This window comes from Eschrichtius robustus, chromosome 9 (genome assembly GCF_028021215.1).
Source record: "Eschrichtius robustus isolate mEscRob2 chromosome 9, mEscRob2.pri, whole genome shotgun sequence".
Classification (NCBI taxonomy): Eukaryota; Metazoa; Chordata; class Mammalia; order Artiodactyla; family Eschrichtiidae; genus Eschrichtius; species Eschrichtius robustus.
This window is the reverse complement of record NC_090832.1, coordinates 5,155,686-5,179,555: the sequence shown is the minus strand read 5'-3', so window position 1 is coordinate 5,179,555 and position 23,870 is coordinate 5,155,686. Positions and strand designations below refer to the sequence as shown.

The 23,870-nt window shown below is 34.8% G+C and overlaps 1 protein-coding gene across 8 annotated transcripts in view; it reads left to right on the top strand.

The window, feature by feature from the left end:
• Positions 1–23,870, top strand: part of QKI (QKI, KH domain containing RNA binding) — a 140,071-nt gene that overhangs the window by 97,047 nt on the left and 19,154 nt on the right. For all 8 annotated transcript variants that reach the window (XR_011074967.1, XM_068551262.1, XM_068551260.1 and 5 more), the window contains exon 4: positions 1,851–1,994. Coding sequence is in view for 7 of the 8 variants with exons in the window: in XM_068551262.1 (XP_068407363.1) it covers positions 1,851–1,994 (144 nt within the window). In the remaining variant the exon portion in view is untranslated. The remainder of the gene's footprint in view (positions 1–1,850; positions 1,995–23,870) is intronic.

Below are 23,870 nucleotides of genomic sequence, written 5' to 3'. Positions count from 1 at the left end.
CCTCGGGTCTGTCAGTTTTTCATGGTGTCCCCTAGGTGAAAAGAAATACTTCATAGTTTTTCTTCTTATTATTAAATAGTTACTTCCAAACAACTTAGTTTATCAAAACAACTTAAACTGAAAAAATTTTTATTTTATTTTATTTATAAATAGCCACATTATTTATTAATGGGATTTGTTTTTCTCTTGGGCACTGTTCACATTCTCAAACCTGGGAATCAGATTGGACACTACCACCCTGTTTTCCTGTTCCACATTGATTTTTGCATGGACTTGGCTTTTTGTTACAGCACCACTGAAAACCTAGCATTGCAAAGATAAGACATTATCACAAGGAATGTAGCGTGATCTAATATTGATAAAGTCCAGTATTTTGAGCTAGAAGTTTGCATGGTATCTGACAGACATCAGCTATTGCTGTTTCCCTTGAAATTTCAAGTACCCCATGGTACCCCTGTGAGCATACTGTGGTATCTCTGAGTTTACTCCTTGGGAACACATAGATGGCCTACCATAGGTTGGTGTGCTTTGTTTTGTTTCTCGTTTCCCCTCACAACATTTGGGTGCATTTTCATACTAATGATATTAACAGAAAATAGAGGCAGAAGCATATACTTTAAGAACTTATTTCTGTCCCTATTGGCTGAGTTCCATAGATTTTTTTCCTAGCATGGCCTCTGCAAACATGTGAGTTGTAGTAGAAAGCTGTTTTTTTATACCAGTTTTATTTTCTTTGATGGAATCTCACAGTTCAGTAAATAGTAATCTTTAAAGATGAAAGTTCAACAACAGGTATTGTTTATTGTTTATGTATGGTACCTGGCACTGAGCCAAATGCATTTATTTATACCATTCTTATATTTATTTATAAATTTATATTCGTGTTTTTAATTTTTAAAGAATCATATTTATGAAATATTTATAAATATATTTGTGTATTATCTCTAAAGCTTAAAGCAAGAAATGGTTCTGAAATTATTATATCTTACGTGAAAGGGAAGTATGGCCAACTCTACTGCTAAACCTCCCTATAGCTTGGCAGTGTTTTCAGCCTGGGGCTCACTAAGTCATTTGAAGACACCAAGGAAATGAAACGTAGATGTTCTCCACTAAAACTAGTATTTAAGATGGTATGGTTAAAGAGTAACTGTACAGTTCACTGTTTTCAAAGTAAGGTCTGATAGAAATACAGTTAAGACTATTCTCACATTTATTCCTTGCTGTGATTATTTTTATAATGAAATGGTTCTATAATTACTACTTGAAATGCTTAAAACAAATGGCATTTGTCTTATACAGTAATGTCTGTTGGCAAAATACTTTTCCTAATCTTGAATTCAGCCGATGTTATTAAAAGTAGTTGTAACGAAATGGAAAAATCGGTGAATTTTAGAATGAAAATATTGGTTCAGTTCCTAAATTGGCAAGGTGTTCGTCAGTTGACCTTGACAGGTGACTTGCTTAAATTAACCTCGATGACCTTGTAGTTACTCATAAGTAAAATATAGGAATAATAACACGCTTTTCATGATAACCTGAGGATGACACTATACATAAGTTTCTTAGTACATAAGAGCACTACAGGGGTTGTGATTGCCTTGTTCACTCTTAGTATCTGGCTCCATGCTTGGTACATAGTAGGTGCTCAACAAATATTTGTTGTACTAGCTATCAATACCCAGTAGTCTCACACTCGGGCTTTTTGCCAAGAAAAGTATTTAAAAGGTTTATAATGTCATAGCAAAACAATGCAAGCATAGCTTAATAATTGCAACAGGTTATTACTATGAAAGATGTGCTCTCTCTTTGAAAAGAAAAATCTGTAATAGTATGCTTTGTAAATTTTTTAGGAGGAGCAAAATCGAGGCAAGCCTAATTGGGAGCATCTCAATGAAGATTTACATGTACTGATCACTGTGGAAGATGCTCAAAACAGAGCAGAGATCAAACTGAAGAGAGCCGTTGAGGAGGTGAAGAAATTACTGGTACCTGCAGTAAGTGATAATTTCCAAATCATTTACTATAGAACAATAGACAAACATAGACGTTGCTCCAATCCTTAAATGGGAAAATCTGTTCCCTGTTTATTTTTTGTGAAGGGAACGTTGTGAGGGGAGCAAACTCAATTAGTGGCCTGTTTTTTCAAAAGTATTATGACCTTTGCATCACTCTATTACAGGGTAGGAATGGAGGTGCACATCAGTAAGTAGGGTGATGAAAGCTTTCTCTCTTTTTTTGGATCAGTTTCGCATTGCAAGCAAGCAATGGGTGTACAGAAGTCTGTACAAATTAATACTTATGTTGGGTGAGCTGTGTTAGGGGGAGCACATTATTTGAGTTGTCTGTGGGTTCCACGTACTCTCCTGGCATATATCATTGTTTACCACAGAAAGGTTAATGTTTCCTAGTGAAATTTTCCCATAATGCGGTAAGATCTTCTTTTAGGAAAATAAGAGCTAACTTTTACTAATGTACCAAGCACCATTCTGAGCACTTTTCACACTTTTAACTCACTTAATATTTCTAAGATAATAAAAACTATTGAAGTTCATACTTAGGGATTGTAGATAAGACACCAAAAGGAATTTTGGAGGGTGACTTGAAAAGACCCCAGGGAGAGGAGTCACTGAGGCTGGAGAAAAACCAGGAGTGTGGAGTCCTGGAAGCCAAGAGAAGTTTGTTGCTGAAGATTGTTCAGTGAAGATAAGAATGGGGAGTTAACCATTGGATTTAGCAAGTAGTAGTCATTGGTGACCTTGCCAAACAGATTTTTGGATGGTGGATTTAAAAGCCTGATTAGCTCAAGTTCAAGAAAGAATGGGACAACAGAAAAAGGAGTTGAAATTTTTTCCCCTAAGATTTCATGATTTATGTAAACGATCCTTTCAGTACTCTTGGCCTCTCAGTTCTTTTATATTGCTTCATCTTCAGTGATCTTATCCTCCACTCCATATAAAGTGCATTTTAAATTTTAGTACTTATATTAAAATTTCTAAGTTGCCTCCCAGAAAATTTGTACCAATTTGTAGTCCTGCCAGTGTTATCTGAAAATACCTGTTTCTCAACAGAGTCTCAAACCCTGAGACCCTGGGTATTACTAAAGTTTTTAATCTTTAATCACAAAAATGTGAATACAATAATTCTCATGGTTCTTAAAAATATTTATATTAGATGAGTTTTTATATTAGCTTTTCGTAACAAAAATTCTAAATCTTTATGGTCACATTTTGAACAGGTACACAATCCCTAGTTCATATTGTTTCTGTGGGGAATATGATTCCGTTTACATATCATTTACAGAATGAATTTATAGCTCAAGTATGGGATTACCTTTGTATTATTTCAGTATAAATGTTTCTTACCTACCCATGTAGAATAAGTTCTTCTTTGGAAAGAGGTAGAAAGAGAGTTGTGTGTAGTTTAATGTTTTTGTGCCAATTATGTTTAATGTTACATAGCAAAAGATCTAATCCTGGCTTAAGGGACCTGGGGGTGTGGAGGGGAGAGTTGGTATACTTTGTGCTTGATTTAAAATTTTATAATTAAATGTAATAAATATTCCATTTTGTATTTTACATCTGGAGATAAGGCTAATAAATCTCAGTAAAGGTTGTACCTGTACTCCTTGTGACATGATTCTAATTTTTCTAATAATTTTGATGATTTGAATGTGTCTCCATCAGTTTACATAACACCACACATAACTTAATGTTTAGAGTTCACACTTTTTAAATTCAAATTGGGGTTTCAAAACAACCTTACAAAGTAAGTTCTTTTCCCCCCATTTTTCCAGCAAGCACAGGAACTCAGAGAAACCTTAGCATTTTCTAATTTCACTGCAAAAGTAATAGGGATTTTGAGATGATCACACTTCATTCATTTGCAGAGTCGTAAAGTTTTACCTAACGAACTTGTTTACCCTGGATAATACCATTTTTATTTCAGATGTTTCTTTGATTTCAGTAATCCGTTTATTTTAATCTCTTTTGTTTCTTAAATGACAGAATAAACCATGCATAACCAGAGAAGAGTCATTTCTTTAGTTACATATAGTATAACTCGTCTGGCACATCTAAATCTGTTACCATCAAGTATCTACTAAAAATATCCTTTTCATTGTAGGTACAGTTAATCAGTTGTTTAATCTCATTTCCATAAATCTGAACCATACCTCCTCACATTCTTGAGATCTTCAATATACTCTCATAAGTACAGTGAAACATTTTGTGAAAATCAAATCGTACTCACTGATAGAAAAGGACTATTGAGCAGTGCCCTGATTTTGCTCATCTTTGGAGACTTAGGTCATCCTTGACAGAAACCAACTGCTGAGGTAATTAAATTGATAAGTCCATCTCCAAAGTGTTTCTTGAAGACATGTATTCTTGCCAACCCAGTTAAAATAACCTGTCTTTTCACTTTTAGTCTTAACCCATTCAGTTCATTCTCTCATAAGTTAGTACGAGTGATTTTTTTTTTTCTTTAAATAAATCATATAAAGATTATCAGTGACTTGCCATTTCACTCCTCTGGAAGTGGGGTAACAAGTGAGTTATCTGCTCTGAAATTCCTTATTGTATACTGAAGAAATGGCTCTTAATTGTAAACAAAGTACGGGTAGTTGTAAAAATTTTAAAGTCAGAGAAGGAAAATGTTTATGAAATAATTAATTTTAGGACTTTTGATGGCTTCATATAAGTATAAAGTAAAATTTCACATGTATTATATGTATTGGTTCTCTCCAAGTTAGCTTATAAATGGGAGAAAGACTTTTGAAGTACTAGGATGCAATATAAGGAAATGAGTGAAAAAACATGATTCCTCCTAAAAAGATTATGGGGAAATCTTCAAACTGGTAGAATTTTACTGAGTATATAGGTAGAACATTAAGCAAAGGTTATATAGGAAGAAACAATCATGTCAAGATATGATACGGTAATAGCCTCCTTATTTTAAGTGAACCCTATAAGGAAATTAGTGTTACTTGGAATTATTAGGGATTTGTGATTCTGCATTTGTGATTTCTGGTTTTATGTAGCTGCTTTGTTCTAAAAGTTAATTGGGTGGAAAAGCTATAACTTTTATGATTCTTATGGAGTTTTACAATATAGACTATTTCCTAATTTTAGCTAAATATTTAAGACAGGATATGTTGATCATTTTTGTTTGTTATTAGGCCGAATTGCAATGTGCTGCTATATGCTTTTCTATAAATTTTTGTTTCTTTAATTAAACTTCTGTGATGCAGTTACTAATTTAATATAACCCTATGATGAATTATTTCATAATTAGACAAATGGTATTTTTTAGTAGATTATTTAATTACTAATTTTATATATCTAAACCTTTGGCTTTTAGACATGTGTGTTGAACTGGTTTATTATAATTAGAAAACTTTCTTCAGATGACATTTTAATGCTTGTTCTTATTCACATCATAATTCTCACACTTTTCCTGTGAGCCCTTCAAAATAAACTGGGCTGTTAAATTTCTTGGCTGAACTTCTTACGGTCTTTGCTTAGCTTTTACCTAATGTGCTTACAAATATATAGAATTTTGGGAAATGATGACTTCTTATCTTTGTATATTCTAATCACTTTAACATAGATTTGATCCGTACAGAGAGCTTGTATATTAATTTACTCATTTGCCAATTCTGTCATCAGATGTTTTCGTTTCCTTTATTCTTGCTACACTGATACTATAATATGCTCTAAATTCCCATTTCTTTTGCCTTTTGTAACAGAGTATCTACACCTGCTTTTAATTAATCTGGTCTTAATACTCTCATGTACATATTAGGACAATTGATTAGTTATTGTGCAGGCCCTTGTTAACCATTTTAAGGACTTCAGTTTTTAGTCTAGAATGGGTGAAACCATTGGAGTGCTTAAGGAGAGGGGAATGACATGATCTGATTAATATTCTGTAAGGATTGCTGGCCTGCTCTGTTTAAAACAGAATAAAGAACACAAGGTGAAAGAAAGGAAGCTCTTGTAGGAGTCCGCAAATAATGGCCCATGGGCCAAATCCAGCCTCCCACCTGTGTTTGAATAGCCCATGAGCTAAGAATGGTTTTTACATTTTTTAATGGCTGGGGGAAAAAATCAGAAGAATAATATTTGGAGAAGAAGAATACATCATGAAATGTGAAAATTATATGAAATTCAAATTGCATTGTCTGACAAGTTTTATTGAAACACAGCCATGCTTACGCTTATTCATTTACGTGTTGTCTGTGGCTGCTTCTGCGCTCCAGTGGTGAGTTGAGTAACTGCCACAGAGACCATATGCCCAGAAAAGCCATTTACTGTCTGGCTCATTACAGAAAAAGTTTACCAATTCCTGGACTATTGCATTAATTCAGATGAGAGGTGATGATGGGTTGGGCCAGTGTAGCCATAGCGGTGAGTCGTGGTCTGATTGTGAGCATATTTTTAAAGTGAAACTGGCAGGTTTTGCTAATGGATTGTCTGTGGGATGTGAGAAAAGCAAGGCATCAAGGATGACACCAAGATTTTTAGCCTGAACAACTGGAAGGATATAATTGCTGTTACCTTGATGAAGGATATGTTAGGAACAGATTTTGAAGAGATTACTTGGAACTCAGTTTTGGATCTAGTAAATTTGAGATGCCTGTTGGCTATCCAAGTGTAGCTATTCTAGTATTCTGTTCAGATAAACAAATACTTATTCCAGGTTGGCTGTATTTTAGAACACTAGGGGTACAGAAAATTATTTATTTTAAGGCAAGATCTTTAATATTTAGGCAATGACATTTCCCTAACTGTATTTCATGAAATACTTTTCATAGGTATTTGGGGTAAAGGAAGCCTTTAATAGGCTAGTAATCATTGTGAACCTCTGGTAGAAACCATTTCCAAATTTAATTGACCATCAGAATTTTTTTTCTGAGAGTGTATTCACATCTAGCGTTATAGAGATAACTGTTTGAGAAATAATCTGGAAACTCATGATTTAAATACATATGAGCTGTCTTTTTAATGCTGAAGAATAGTCATTTTGAAGACATGAAGGAAGAAGAGGTGCTTCTTGAGGAATTTTTCCTTTTTTTTTAACACATAAAATAAAAACTCATTCATTTGAAATGTACAGTTTGGCCCTTGACAACTGTATACACTTACAGCCACTTCCACAGTCAAGATTTCCATCATGCCAAAAAGTTTTGTCTTACCCCTTTGCTATCAATTAACTACCCCCCCCCCACGCCCCCAGGCAACTACTGGGGTTAGTTTTGCCTTTTTTTCTATTATGATCTTAAAACTTTATTTTTTTCCCCCAGCTTTATTGGTATAAGATTGACAAATAAAAATTGTTTATATTTAGGATGTACAAGTGCTTTTTTTTTAAGGTGTACAATGTGATGATCTGATATACATATATACATTGTGAAATGATTATCACAATCAAGTTAACACATCCATCATCCCACATAGTTACTGTTTTTTTATTTGTACGATCTACTCTCTTAGTAAATTTCAAGTGTACAGTGTTCTTAACTGTAACCACCGTGCTGTACCTTAGACCCCCAGAACTTAACTCATCTCATAGCTGAGAGTTTGTACCCTTTTATGGACATCACCCCATTTTCCCTACCGCCCCTCCCTTCCCCCAGCACCTGGCAACCACCATTCTACTCTCTGGTTTTATGAATTTACCTATTTTAGATCAGTTTGCCTTTTCTAGATTTCATTTTTTGTGCCTGTCTTTCATGTGGCATGGCTTTTTTGAGGTTCATCCATGCTGTTACATGTGTCAGTGGGTTGTTCTTTTTTATTGATAATTAGTATTCCATTTGAATACATAAGCCACAGTTTGTTTATCCCTTCACCTGTTGAAGTTTTAATTTTTATTTCTCTGAATACAAATGATGTGGAGCATCTTTTCATGTGCTGCTTGAGAAATCATATATCTTCTTTGATGAAGTATCTTTAAATCTTTCTATCATTCTTTACTGGCTTTTCTTTTTTTTTTTCTTCCTGTTAAAACAGTTCTTCATATATATTGGGAATAAATCCTTTATTGGACAAATATTCTAATCTGTGCCTTTGTCTCGTGGTTTTTTGGGAAGGCTTTTAATTACAAATCCCATTTCATTTATAAATATAGAACTTAGATTTTTTTCTTTCTTTTTTTGTATATTTCAAGGAATTTGTCTTTGTCATCTAAGTTAAACTTTTTTATCATGAAGTTGATCATAATATTCCCTTTTTATCTTTTTAAGGTATGTAGGATCTGTAGTAGTGTCCTTGCTTTCATTCGTTAATTTTAATCATCTTTTACTGCTGCATACCAGTTTTTGGTTTTGTTGATTTTTCTCTATTTGTTCCTTTTCTGTTTCATTGATTTCTGCTTTTATATATTCTTTCTACTTTATTAGGGTTTAACTTTATTTTCGCAGCTTCTTAAAGGTGGAAGATTCGTGACTTAAGACCTTTCTTTCACACTTCTGAGACCTTTTGTTTATACTAAAAATTTTCTCTCTGAATAATGCTTTACCTTCATCTCAAATATAATATTATACTGTATTTTTATTACCATTCACTTCACAATATTTTCTAATTTTTTTCATGATTTCTTCTTTGACCTATGGGTTATTTCCAAATGTTTCCAAATATTTGGGACTTTTAAATTTATCTTATTGTGACTGATTTCTAACTTAATTCTGTTCTTCTCAGAAAATGTTTTCTATAAGATTTCATTCTCTTTGCATCTAATTAGGACTTTTTTATATTGCATCATATTGTCTGTTTTGGTGAATATCCCTTTTACACTTAAAAGCACATGTATTCTGCAGTAGTTGGGTATGTGTTTTATAAATGTCATTTAGATGAAGGTGGTTGAAAATGTTCAGGTCTTCTATCCTTACCCATTTTCCCCCTACTTTTGTTAATTACTAAAAGAGATGTGTAAAGATCTCCATTCATTCATTGTAATAATATTTATGCATACTAGCGTGTTCTCCCTGAAGGCACTGAAATGGCAGACTAATTTGATGTGTGCACATGTGTACATGTGTGTATGTATAGCTTACACAACCTATATGAACAGTTTGGCATCATTAAAAGATTTCACTCTTCATTTTATGTAATGGCAACTTTCCCCTTGTTTTAATTTTGAAGGCTCTGTCTCCCCCTCCCCCCCCCAAATGCCAATTATTAATGCCACACATTTTCTAAAGTGATAGTAACAAGCAGTATATAGGTGGCAATCAGTGTTAAAGAAGATGTTATAGAGGTTTACAGGAAGATGTCACGGTGGACTGGGGTATTTAGGGGAGAAGATTTCACATAGGTGGGTGAGACTTGAGCTGGAACTTCAAGATATAAAGTTCCTAGAGACAGAGGGGATTAGTGTATATGCATTTTAGAGGTGGAGAGTTGTGCATTTCAAGTCATTAAAGTGGGTAACAAATGCAGTAGGATTGCACAAATCATGCATGGTCAGGGACTGTCACTTAAACTCAGAACTTTTATTTCCTTATTTGTAAAATTGGGTTATTGTTGCTTACTTGCCTTAGAAGGACTTTGTAAAGGTAAAAGTTATTATTTTAGTTATGTGAAAGTGCAAGACACATGTTCCCTCATTTCTCCTCTTTTTCTTTATGTTATATGGATTGATTACCTCAGCTACATCATTGGCCATGCCAGTTACAAGCTCATTCCTGGTCACAGGAGACACCATGCCAAAAGAAAGTGATTCTGTCCCTAACTGCAAAAGGCACCCTAATTGCTAGTCCATGATCTCACCAATATACCTTTTTGCTTACAGCGGCATAATAAATAAGAAAATTGTAAACCACTTAATGTTACTTTAAAAAATAACAACGTGTATACACGTCTCTCCGGCCCCCCACCCCCCCTCACTCACTCACTGTGGGAGTCCATCTCCCGTCTCGGGGATCAGGTGCCATCCCTCTTTCAGTTAATTCTCATTCTGTTTTGTTGGAAAAGAATACTGTTTCATCATTAGCTAAGACATATGGATATATATCCTGTGATCTTTTCTAATCTTCTCTGAAGGGACATAAAAAACACTAGAACAGTAGAATTTGGGGAATATTACTGATATGAAGGCTGGGAAAGTAGAAGTGAGGGATATATGCTCAAATGTCTTCTTTCTCACTATAATTTTTCCTTTCTTTCAATAAGAATGGGGGTAAAAGATTTCTGTTGGGGAGATGGAATACTAAACTGAAAAGCCGAAATGAGTCACCATAGCCTGTATTAGAGAAATTAAGTGATTTCAGGCAGTTGAAGTTTACACTGTCTCATAATTTAAACCAGCTTTGGTACACAAGATGCCACTAGTCCCAGGCAGTTCATAAAGTGTTTGTTTCACTTTCTTACTTTATGGGGGGTATAAGCGTGTCCTTTTTTTTTTTTTTTGGCCTCTTTAAGTTTGTTTATAGGTATTTGAGGAGTTGAACATGAGTTGGTTTTGAATATATAGCTGATCTCTTTATGAAAGCATTTATAAACATAGAGCTCAGTAATATTAACCTAAGTAATTGATCTAGTAGATTCTGAGGAATTTCCAGCTGAGGATTTTGAAATTTAAAGTTGTTGCCAGTTATTTCAGGAATATTATGAAATTTGAAAAAGATTATTAAAAAAAAGTAACTTAAATTCACTTTTTAAAAAATCTATAGTCAATGTCATCATTATTTGGGAGAGTAGTGAAAAGTGAAGGGTCCTTCGCCAAAAAATTTTTTTATTAAGTTTGTTTTTCATGTTTCCCAGAGATTTGTTTCTTCTGGTGCTATCACCGTTTGACTCATAGGTAACTGTGTATTAATTATCACTAGAAAATAAATGAAAAGAATTAAAGAGTAAGATAGGAAGAGAGGTAATGACTCTGGAGACAGTGTAGTCTCATCTTGGAGTTCAAGTTTTAAACTGGATTGTTAATGAACTGATGGCCCTGCATTTAGTTCTTGACCAAGGGATCAGTAATTGAAATCTGTGGTATGATTTTCTTCCTTTTCATGTTATTGGGAAAGAAGGTAAGGTATTAAAAGATACATTAAAAGATGTCTAGCTGTAATGCACTTGCCCCTTGATAGAGCTGTAATGTGAGAGAGCATCTCTCTCATGTAAAGAGGATGTTGCTACCGTTTTCTGCCTTGCACAACTATTTTAATCTGAATGGGAGATCTGTCTAGGGACCCAGAGTACAGTAATTAGCAGTCTCTTCAGAGTGTCAGAGCAGAATTACCATTGTAATGGTTTAGCTACAGGATAAAAGGATTGAATTTGGGTCTTCCTGTCTGCCAAACTAAATGAGTTGCCAAGGGAATTTTTAAATGTGAGAGGCGTTTACGTTAAGCAATTTGGCGGGTTTGAATAAACTCATAAATTACAGGTTTGAAAGCAGCCTGTCCTTGCTTCCTCTCATATAGGCAGGACTGTATAGAAGGCTGATAGCTTCTTAAATTCTTTATGTGAATAAGCTGATCCATGCTTCCATGCAGATGATCCGATTACTATGGCTTGTCTTTTTCACTAAATATAGTACAGTAAGCACAGTTAAGAAAAGATATATTCTTCCAGATCTCTGGAGGAAAAAAAGTGCCAACTCTAGACATAAATTTGCCTTCCTAAATTAAGTGTATCTTCAAATAATGCTATTAAAGTGATTGTTTTAATAAACATTAACCTAAGATTAACTTTAATTTTGCTTAGTGCACATAATAAATATATATCTTACACTTGTCATATTTGTCTCACAGTGATGAACATTTAAAGCTTTTTGGAAAACAAGTAAGGTACTTGTACTCGTAAACTGGATTATTCAGGTTGCATGTAAATACTTGCAGAGAGAGCTTCGGCTTTCCCTGTCTCTCAAAAGAACTGGGTTTTAGTGGAATGACTTTTTAGTGAGAAAATGCTGCCGTAAATGCCTCCGGTGATGAACATCACTTATGCTTGTATAACCTCATTCGTCCTCAAGATATCAGTAATAATAATAGTTCTTGCATTGGTGGTTTATATGCGCCCTCCAGAAAAAACACTTAGTGAAATTTAAGTATTTAAAATTTTGAGACTGTAAACTATTCTCATGCAATGAATAAGTTCTTTGGGGGGAAGTCTGTTAACATTTTCAAGTCACTAGATTAAAGTTTTGTAAGGAAAGTGAAAAATTGGTTGTTGCTAACCTTAGTAGCCTGTAAATGTAGATGAATCTTTCAAAAATGTTTCACAAGGAGATGCAGGTATGCAGAATGATTGTTCAATTCCGATGAGAAAGTATAAAATAAATATTTTTAAAGTACAGTAAATAAATTTTTATGTATTAATCTTTACTGCTTAAGGTATAATTATCAAAGTAGTGGTCTGATTCGAATTCTGTATTTCTAAGATTATTGTTGAACCTTAATAAATCAATAAAACTAGACCCAATGACAGGGGAGACTTTCTAAAAATCACATTTAAATTTAGAATACAAAGACCATCATAGAAGTCCAGAACTCCTGGAATCAAAATGGCATTAGCATGTTATATGCTAAGTGTAAGGTACTCTGATGGGAGTGGGTGTGTACTGCTTGATAAACATGATGAGAGAGAAGAGTATTTGCAGAAATTGAAATGTGCTGATTAATTTTTTCTTCCAGAGTGGGACAGTTTAATTCGATTTTACATCAGTTTCTTTGTATACCCCACCAGAATTGTAGCTGTGTCGTTTATTCTGCATTAGGCCAGTCACAGGAACATTGTTCCAACTAGAATTTTCACAAATAATTAAAAGCATTGTATCTTTGGATAGATAGCAATCCATACAAACAGATTAAATTAAGAAAGTGTGACAAAGTGTAGATTTTAAGACTTCAATCACTATCAAACCAAAATTTTGTAAATCACTGAGCAGCTCTATGAGCTCTCTTTACTCCCGTTCAGCCATAATGTTGTCTGGAGGTGGGTCAGGCTTTTTAAAACGATCAGAGGGGCTTTTCCCCAAACTTGAAGCTTCAGTTGAATGAAGTTTCTTGGTGATAATAATAAAATATGTCTTATCTACAAGTTCTCATAAATAAAGGCTTTGAGAAACATCTTCCTTTTTGTTCGTATAAGGATTCATTGAGGGGGTAGCTTTTCTAAATATAAAATGTTGTGGGGGTCGGCAGTGTGGATGGCTTACAACTCGGAATGTGAGGTGTTGCAAACATAAAACAGGGGATCTGGGCTTAGAATAATAGGGCAACGTATGTTTATTCCTGAAGAAATAGTTTTGCTGTTTATATAGGAAGTCCTTCCATTTTAATCTTGTATTCCATGCATCCCTCAGAATTTGCATGTTGAATTTGTTACATAACATTTTATACTTGCTTGTACCTGTTTATTCTTAAATATTAATGTTTCTGCTCCATGATTAAATATGCTGCTCACTGGCTGGGATAATGCAGTTTAGTTTTTTCTCTATTTCCCTATTAAGTGTATGGTATTCTACACAAATCTCTAAAATTAGTTTAAAATATAAATATTTTTATTAAAGAATTCAAGTTATTTAATAGAAAAATAGGTGGGTGATTTCTCAGTGTGTCTTCTTCAGTTCAGTTATTTTCATGCGTCCCTTTAATTTGTTTGCATGCCCTTCTGATGGTTGGTAAGTAGCATCATTCATGTTCCTTCTATATAGGTGAAACATTTGTAATCCATTCACTTTGTATTAATGTACTTTGAAATTGGATTGACAAAAAAGTTAAGAAAACCAAATGCCCCTTATTTTGTTAACCTTGCTCTTATTTTTTGACCCTTATACTCAATTTTTCTTGACATTTCAAATGTTTTAGTGTTACATTTATAAGTAGAATTCAGATTAACTGCCACTATGAGATTTTAGCAGTACATTAATGACTCAGGTGAGCATTTTCGTACTAAGACTGCCTCAGGGAGACTTAACTTGGTAGCTCATCTCGTGGCTTGAATTTTCTTCTGTATTTTTGATAGCTGAATTTTGAACATTTAATTTCAGAAGTGATACTTACTAATAACAAGAGTTCTCCTTTATGGGAATTACTCTGAAGCCTATATTGCAGGATTATATAAGTAGATGTGTTTTGTTTTTTATTCTCTTAACCTTTAATGCCTTTGTGGAGAAAAAATAATCTTTAATGTATAAATTAAATATAAATTGATTTGTTTTTAAAGTTATGCCATTAAACTGTCATGGCATCAGTATTTTTGCTAAACTTCTTTGTAGATTATAATATCTCCGAGCAAGTTAGCAGATTCATGAATTCGCTTGCTTTGTGGTATTATTTTATGAATACTGTGAATGATGGCAATATGATCTGTTTAAATAAAATACCTTGATTACTGAATTTAGCACCTGTGGAATTATAACATACTTGTAGAAATTAAAAGATGCACTTAGTGACTGTCAGAAGCAGTTCACTTCACAAACTTCTACTGAGAAACTGCTATTTACCAGGCTAGAAACCAAGACTTCAATACACAGATTTAGATTTAGTAATATAAATGAGAATAGGACAAAACTAATGAGTTTCCCAATTACTTACTTGATCACTTGATGCTTGTTCTTCAGAAATGTCATGCTCTCACTAAAGGTGGATACTTCCCGGAGTGATCTCTCTAATTTTTTCTTCTTGGGCAGTCTCATCAGTAACCATACCTCCAAGGACCACTGCCATAGTGATCATTTTTTATTATGCTTTTAATCTTGAACTCCAGATCACCAGTCTTTTCACCACCTCCCCATGGATGACGTATAGGCATCTCAAACATAACATTTTCAAAACTAAAATCACATCCTTCCCTGTCTTCCTCATACAGTGATTTCTACATTGTGTTCTCTCTGTGGATGACATTAGTTGCCTGGAAGTCATATGTCCTTCATTCCACCTCTGCTTACTCCCAGGCCCCACTCCTTCCCACGTACTTTCTCATCAGGTTCGGCTTCTGCCTCTTAATAGCACGTGACTCTTATCTTTTCTGTTTTCACTATTGGGCTAGATCCACTGGTACTCCCTCCTAGTTGCAGCTAGAGCTCACTCTCTTTTTTTCTCCTGTCCTTTTCTTCTTTCAGTTTTGTTGAGATATAATTGACATACAGCACTGTAAGATGTACACATAATGATTTGACTTACATCATGAAATGATTATCATAATAAGTTTAGTGAACACCCATTGTCTCATACGGATACAGAATTAAATAAATAGGAAAATATATTTCCTTGTGATGAAGAACTTTTAGGATTTTCTCTTTTAAGAATTTTCATATATAACATACAGCAGTATTAATTATATTTTTCATGTTGTACATTACATCCCTAGTACTTATTTATCTTATAGCAGGAAGTTTGTACCTTTTGATTGCCTTCATCCAATTCCCCCTTCCCCTACACCCCACCTCTGATAACCACAAATCTGATCTCTTTTTCCATGAGTTTGTTTTTTGAAGTATAATTGACCTACCATCTTATATTAGTTCCTGTTACACAACATCATGATTTGATATTTCTACACATTTCGAAATATTCACCACGATAAGTCTAGTTACCTTCTGTCACCGCACAAAGACATTACATAGTTATTGACTGTATTCCCCATACTGTACATTTCATACCTGGGAGTCATTTATTTTGCAGCTCAAAGTTTGTACCTCTTTATCGCCCTCACCTCTTTCTTTCTGCCACTGCGTTACCTGTTTGTTCTCAGTATCTGTAACTCTCTTTCTGTTTTGTTATGCTTGTTCACTTGTTTTGTTTTTTCGATTCCACAGAGCTCTCTTTTTAATATATAGAAGCACCATCACACTCCCTGTTACATGTTTGCAGTGGCTTTCTGTCACCGCATGGTAAAAATGAAAACTGTTTAGCATGGCATTCATAGCTCATTCCAGCTGGTGTGTACATAACTTTGTTTCATGTTGTTTCTCCTTTACCCAGTTATAGTCCCCCCCATATTAAATAACTTAAAGGTCCCAGAACACTCTTTGTTTATTTGGTGTATTATAGTGACCTCTGGATTGGATGTGGAGGAAGTGGATAGTAGGTTTCATAGTAGAAACTAAGATGGGGAAAGGCTCAGGAAAAACCACAAGAAAGTTTTCTCTTAAATACTCCAGGGCTTTGAACGATTTAAAACTTCCAGTGAAAGACCAGCAAATAGGAAACTTTTTCCCTAAAAACACTACACAGTACTTGTCAGGTTTTTTAAACAAGTACATATTAATATGCAATAGTAGTAGTGTTTCGCTTTGTTATTCATAACCTCTTAAAGAAAAAGTTCTATTCTTTTTTAATCTCTAACACATTACTGTTTTGACAGGTGTGTTAAAGCATCTGCTTATGTTCATTGAACAAATATTTATTAGTATTATAGATACTAGGAACCTAATAATATAGTTGTTTTTTGAAATTAAGGTATGCAGTCTAGTCTGTTCTGCAGCAGACGAAGAGGTGTGCTCCAAATAATAAACAATCAAAACTTTGGTTATAAAAAAAACTTCTGATTTATAAAAGGTTTTTCATGGGAAATTAGGAGAATTTCAAACTTGCAATAACAAAGTTATTTTTCCCTGTGAGAATTTCAATAATCAAAAGATTTTTGAAAAAGCTATAAATCTGGTACTATAGACCCAAATTATAACAGGACCGATCCAGAGTTGATTTACTTCTAACTCTGGAACCAGAGCCATTGCCTTTTTACAATTAGCAAATTATTCCTTAAGTATTTATATCAAATATTTAAAGCATCAACCATCCCAACATAAAGCTCCTTGCCTATGGAACGTCAATCATTTTTACCAATAGCGGCTTGCCTGTATGTATATTATTCTCTAATTCATTGCTTTCTATTTTCATTTCTTACCATGAAAACTCATGTTAGAAAAAATACCATTTTCTGTCTGTATATTAATACCAGTGGTAAGAATTGTGCCATCCCTCAAAATAATCATACAAAACTGAAGCACTAGAGCTTGTTGAGAAGAAGAAATACTTCTGTAGTTTAAAAACCAAGTGAAGCAGTGCTTCTTAGATTTGATCATGACTATGGTTACAAGCCAATTAAAATGTATTTGAACCACTCAGTCCTTTTTGGGTATTCCTAAATTAAAGAAATGCATTACAGCAATTTCGTTATAAAGCATACATCTTTTACATGAACCCAGTTTTAGGTACTGATTTGTGTAAATTAGAAGTATTTGAAATATAAAATCTGCTAATGGAATCTAACATATTTAAGAGTATACTAATTTTATATATGTCTGGTATTTTCCATACTAAAAAGAAAAAAACTAAAAGTACAAGTAACTTTTAAGAACTATATATTGTACATACATGTGATACATACATATATATTTTACATGCGTGTGCATGCGCACGCACACAGACACACACATATACACACACAAAAGCAGTAAGGAAGTACTAAAAGCAGTAAGCAATCAAAACAAGCAACATTTGTACTCCCTAATCTTTCTTTGTTGTTACTGGGCTAGCTTGTCAGGTGAATGCTGCCAGGCACAGAAAAAGTGATCATCAGGTTTACCGTATACAACCTTTTTAGTGAACTACAATATTTTAGTAACAATCTTAGCAGATGGTCAGTTTTCATGGGAAAAAAAGTGGGGAAATCACAGCTCTCTAACGCCTGAGAAAAAGCCCAATTTGAAGGAACTGTTCAAGGAACTCAGTGGCATTATTCCCATTTGGGTAGCAATTGTTCTGTTTAGATTTTCTAAGAAATAAAACCAGGTTATTGAAGGTTCCATAAAATGAATACCCATCCATACCTTTGTGTAACCATGTACATTAGAAAAGCCTTTTTAGGACATAGTTTAACGTTGTGTGCATCTTCTGGAATGAAGTGGAGAGTAAATAAATGCAATTCATCTTCATGGTATTTATTCAAAAGGAGTAGTCCCCCATCAGGAGAGCAATTTATAACAGTTTTCTTTTTTTCTTTTTGAATTTTATTTTTTTTTATACAGCAGGTTCTTGTTAGTTATCTATTTTATTATAACAGAATTCTTTATAAAACAAAAGGTTAGTGTTGAGCGCTAGGGAACCATTAAACACCACCTGACACACATACAGTTGGTTTTACCCTCTAACCATCTCTCACTTCTTATCTCTCCATCCCCACTGGAATTACCTCAGTTCAGATATCATTATGTGTTGCCTGGATTAGGAACCTATAATTGCCTCTTAATCTTGATGATCTTGCTGTATTTTTCCAAATATTCTCCTTATTGAAGCTAGGGTGAGGCTTCTAAAATAGAAATCTAATCATGATTCTCCTTAGGTTAAAACACTTGAATGACTTCTGATTACTCCAAGAAGTACGTCCAGTTGCTTGAGCATGACTTGCAAACTATTATTACCTTAACAGCTTCATTATTTATTTCATACTCTCGATTCTAAATTTTTGAACATGTTCTTTTTTTCAGAACCAACTTCATTCTTTCTCCCCTCTTTAACTCTCATTCATCCTTTAGGTCTCAAATTGTTACATGATTGTGTAATGATACCCCAAAGCCTTCCCTCCCTGTTCATCACCAGCCCAAACTTCGTTCAGCACCGTTGCAGTGTGTTTCTGGAAGGTCCTTATTGTCAGTTTGTTCTCACTGCTTAATATTCTGCTTCCAGCTCCTTTCCCCAGTCCCCCCGCCCACCACCAGTTTCCAAGAGGGCAAACTATTCGTTAGTTAAAACCTGTCCAAGAGATAGTGTTTCAGTAAACATTTATATAATGAATATAATGTTTTAGAATTTCAAGGACTATAATATAAAAAATGTTGGTAGAATATTTCATAAACATAGTAAGATATAAAATTGAATAACAAATATTAAAGGAAAAATTCCATTCATAATAAAACCTACATGGAAATAAAAATGCTGTTTTCCTAGAGCGGTAGATTATGGGTAATTTTAAAATACAATTTTAAAGCAACACAGAAGCACCTAGATTTGAAAAGACAATACCTAAGTCAATTTGTAAGTCCCAGTGACTTCAGTGTTTTCTGCTTTCAGTTCCTGGGTATATCCTACTAAACAGACTAATGATCCTGTCCTTGGTAGCTTAAGATGGTACTGTTTTCTCACTCCTTGGTGGTATATCATTGGTACCTTTTACAAAATAGATCAGTTTAGTGTATTTGGAAAGAAATCTATTGAGGCAGGTGCCTCCCTTCCCTGTTTTTTTTTTTTTTTCCTCTTTTCTTTTCTTTGTTTTTTTTTTGGCCGCGCCGTGCCACGTATAGGATCTTAGTTCCCTGACCAGGGATGGAAACCATGCCCCCTGCATTGGAAGCACAGAGTCTTAACCACTGAACCGCCAGGGAAGTCAGTGCCTCCCTTCCTTGATGAACTCATCAGTTGTTATAGGGAATTCCTTGGCAGCCTGAACATACCTGTTCCCTTCCCAGCACATCTGTTGACATTATGTACGTTAAAACATTCAGCCAAGACTTGAGGTCGCAGCACACGACTGTCATCTATGACGTACAGTAAGTTCCATCTGCTCTTTGAAGAAAGAACTCTTGGGTTTCTTATAATGCTTTCCAGCATTTATGTTTTTTTTTACCACTTTTCAGTTTTGTTGCTATTGATAATTTTATGTTGCTAAACGTTTATGGGTTCATTATTGGATACGGTGTGATTTTTACTGTTCATAAAACGCCTCAAAATACAGGGTAAACGTAGCAGCCACAAAGAATACAGGAAGAGCCCAAACCCAAAATGACCATGCATAATCAGCTTGCTTAAGGAGAGTGGTGTTACTGGTTTACTGTAAAAGTTAATAAAGTTCAAATCTCTTAAGTAGAGGAACTTCCTAGATTGCTTTCCTCTAAGGTATGGTGTACTCCAGCACAACAGCTGTTCCACTCACAATTGGTCCTGCTATAGAAGAAAAGTTTTTCTAAGGCAAGTTCAGTCAACTGCTGTACTTAACTTTCCCTGATTTATTTTATGCCTACTTTAAAATGAGGTTTTTAGATTGCTATATAGATAGCTTCCCACTTAAGAAATAGGAGAGTATTTGCAATTTACTTCAGAGATAAAATATTTTTTATCCCTAAAGGAATGTGTTGTTTACATTCCAAATTTTATTTATTATTATTTGGTTCTTCAAGTGTGACTAAAGCGAACACGGCTTTCTCACTCTCACGGGGATGGCTGAGTATAAGAAGTATTCAAGTGCTTTATTCACATGGTGGCCAAATTCCTATCTTTTGTTTAATTTTACCCTAAAGTGCAGCCAGTGGAAGAGATAATACTTGTGTTATGTACCTTACAGAGTTATCAAGAGGATTAAATGAGATAAGAAAGGTTAAATTCTTTATAAACAGATAAAATAGAAACTGTTATTCAAATCCCAGGGGGGGAAAAAGTCTTTTAAAAAACGAAATACTTAATTAGCTTAATTATTTTTTTCCGACCAAGGAAAACTGATAAATGTCTCAACAATCTGCAACAAAAATTATAGTGCAAAAGACAATCTGATCTGCCTTCACTGCCTTTGCTGCTCTTGTGCGTCAGAGAGGTCAGATGCTGCCAGCTGGCATTTGAAGAAATTACCAACCTTTCTGCCTGCCCTGCTTTGTTTTTCCTTGGCCTTAATTTAGTTCAAAGTTTTAGTCAACTATTTATAATGAAGGTATACCTTTAGATAGCTTATGAAGCAACAAAGAAAAAAAGTTAAGGTGGGAGTCAACCAAAATTAAGGGCCTCAGGTGTGTCACCATTAATGATTATATCCAAAAATAGTTTGAATATAAGGAAAACTGGCAGTGGTGACTTAAGATTGCTCTAAGGACCAAGTAGCTTTCTGCCTCTGCTCTCCTTTGAGGTCATTAGACTGTGCTTGATGGCTCAGAAATATAATGAATATCTCCTAGTGAAAAATGGGTTACTTTAAAGAATCCCTGTAGAAGATTGACATTATACTGGAAGTCTTTCAAGACCATTTGGGGTGAATTAGTGATTTTATCACAGATACTCATGGGTGAGTTTAGTTCTCATGGTTAACCCCCTACAATTGTGCGCCACATTTTGTCTGTATACCATGGTGTGTATTCTAGACAGTCCGTGGTTATCATCAGATCCTTAAAGTGATTTGTGATCCTGTCCCCATACTTCTTCATCTGGTCTTCCACTACACCCTGTGTCAGCTTCTGTCATAGTATATTTTTGCCTACTCCTCTTGCATACCTCTCACAGCAAATAGATTTTTAGACCCTGTCTTCAGGTTCTCACTCTTCATCTTCTGCTATAGAATAAGACTCTCTTAAGCTCACAATTTGTAGTTATCCTTTCTTCTATTGCCCCAGCCATATAGTTTGATGAAGTCCACCTACAATACAGTCAACTTTAGAGGTCTTTTCTTTTTCCTATAAAATAATGATGTGGCTCTACTATCATTATTTATGTTTATTTTTATATCTGCTATCATTATTTATCTCTACTATCATTATTTATTTATTACTAATACTAGTATGTAGCCTGAGTTGTGGATCATAGAAATCTTTCAAAAGTTTGTCATTTCTATTAAGCTTACTAGAAAAAATAATATTCCAAATTGTATCATACTGTATTTCACATAGAAAGGAATAAATGCTTTCTAGTAGACATGGCTTTCCTTTTCCGAGATCATCACTGCTTTTAGATGAATCTGTTTATAGCTTGTCAAAAAAAGACAGAATGTATTACCCTAAGGTAAAAGTGTTTGTTAGCTTTATAAAATGTAGTTTATGTAGTGTATGGAGCTTTGTATATATGTGTTTGTCAGTGAGTGTGTGTGTTTGAGTGTTTTAAGCTTTTCTGATTAAATAAAATGCCTCATGCTTTTTCTCTGCCTTACCTTGCTTTATCTGTGTTAAGTTGTTGCTGCTGAACCAGGAATTGTGATTAAATCAGAGTATATTGCATAGTGTAATTAATGGGAAATAGAAAAATACATGACAAGATTTCTTTCCCCTTATTGTGTCTCTAACATTTTGACCCTCGGATTTTTCAGTGAAACGGCCTTTTTTGCATACTATTTGAACTAGGGGCTTACTTTGTAAAAGATAAGCAGGCTCTATTGCCCACGTGAAGTAATGGCGCTAATTTGACTTTGCCTCTCCACCTAAGTATAGCAGTTCTGATACATCTTTTCGATATTGAATTTCTGTAACGATTCTGGGAATTTCTCTAATGTACTTCGATCTGTGAATATCATTTTTTTGGTGTGTTGGACTCATTAGCAGAGTATCTACATCATAGCAGGTGCTCATTAGCCTCTGTTAACTGAACATTGAAGACTGGGAAAAGGAAGGAACATGGAATCAAGGAACCTTTAAATAATCTAAAGAAATAACAGATCATCATAGAGTGTACTTAGATTTTTGACACAGAATGAAGTTGGTGACATAAAAGGAGAGGAAGCTGATGTGGCCGTAAATGCCAGGCGGGGAAATTCAGATTCTGATGAAGTAGTGCTGGGGAGCCAATTCTTTATCAGGAAAACAGAAACCACACTAGGTATTTCAACAGAGAGAATTAATAAAGTTATTGGTTAAGTAGGTGTTGAGAACTAAAAAAGGAGAAAGGAGATAAGAGTATAATACAGATTTAGAAACTCCAGGAAGCAGCTATTATCCCAGGGCTGGGAGATAAGAGAGAGAATGGTACTGTTATTAGATCTTAGACATTTTGAGAAAGTTCTGTGCAGAGGGAGAACCTCTGACAAAGTGGTGCCACTTGGCTGGTGATAGAATCTCAGTAGCTCAGAAGAGTGGCTACACTGGTTGTGGCTGAGGGCTGGGGATGCTCGACGAAGCCGGTTCTAGAAGCGCTGGGAGAGGAGTGTGGGGCCTGCAAACAGCCGCCCCTGGCGAGGTGCAGAGCTGAGAACAGTTGGCGCCGGAGGGAGCGGCGTTCCTTCTCCCCGCAGCCAGCTCTTCAGTCTCACTTTAATGCCCCTCACTTGTTAGAGCCTAACAAACCAGCTGGCCTAGAAGATATAGAACTATATAGAGTTCTAGACCCAGCGTTTGAAAGCATATAGCAGGTCAGCTTGAAATTTAATAATTGCTGTATCATCTTGGAGAAAAATGTTCTGAAAATGGTGTGGGAGATAATTTTTCTACTCGCTTTTTATAGGCTAGGTTGAAAAGTAGACCTCAGATTCATATTCAGCTGTCTCCCTGACATCTCCACTGGGGTGTTTAAAATAAGCATTTCAAGCTTAATATTTTCAAACAGAACTTTTGGAAGTTCCCTTAGCCTTTGTCTTCTCATTAAATGGAGTCACTGTCTTCTTTATTGCTTGATCCCAAAACCTCAACATCATTCTTTAATGTCTCCTTTTCCCTCACCCCCTATATCTAGTCAGTCATCAGGTCCTGTCAGGTTAACTTACTTTTTCCGTCTATGTTGCTTCCACCCCAGTCCAGTTCTTCTTCTGTCACCTGGACTGGATTAAAGCTTGTGACTGGGTCTCTTTAATCATACTCGACCCCCAACAGTCCATTCACAAAATACCAGAATAAGCCTTTAAAGACATGCTGTTATGTCACTGCCCTGTATAAAACCCTCTATTTAAGTGTAAGTCCTTAAGTTCTTTGTCAGACTTTTCTTTAGTTGACAGGGCAGATGCAGGCGATGATTGGTATTAAAACTGTTTATAAACTGTGGTCACTCTTTGTTTTCTCGTTACTGTTTACTCAGCCCTGTTCTCCAAGTGAATTAAGTCATGTACTTTAATGCTTGGAAAACCTTTTCTACTCATGACTTCAAATTTATAGAAAAGTAAGAATCCATTTTTCTAAAATGTATTGAGCAAGTTCATGTTTGCAAGGTATTGGAGGCAAAAAGAAGACTGGTTTATTGGTTATTAGTT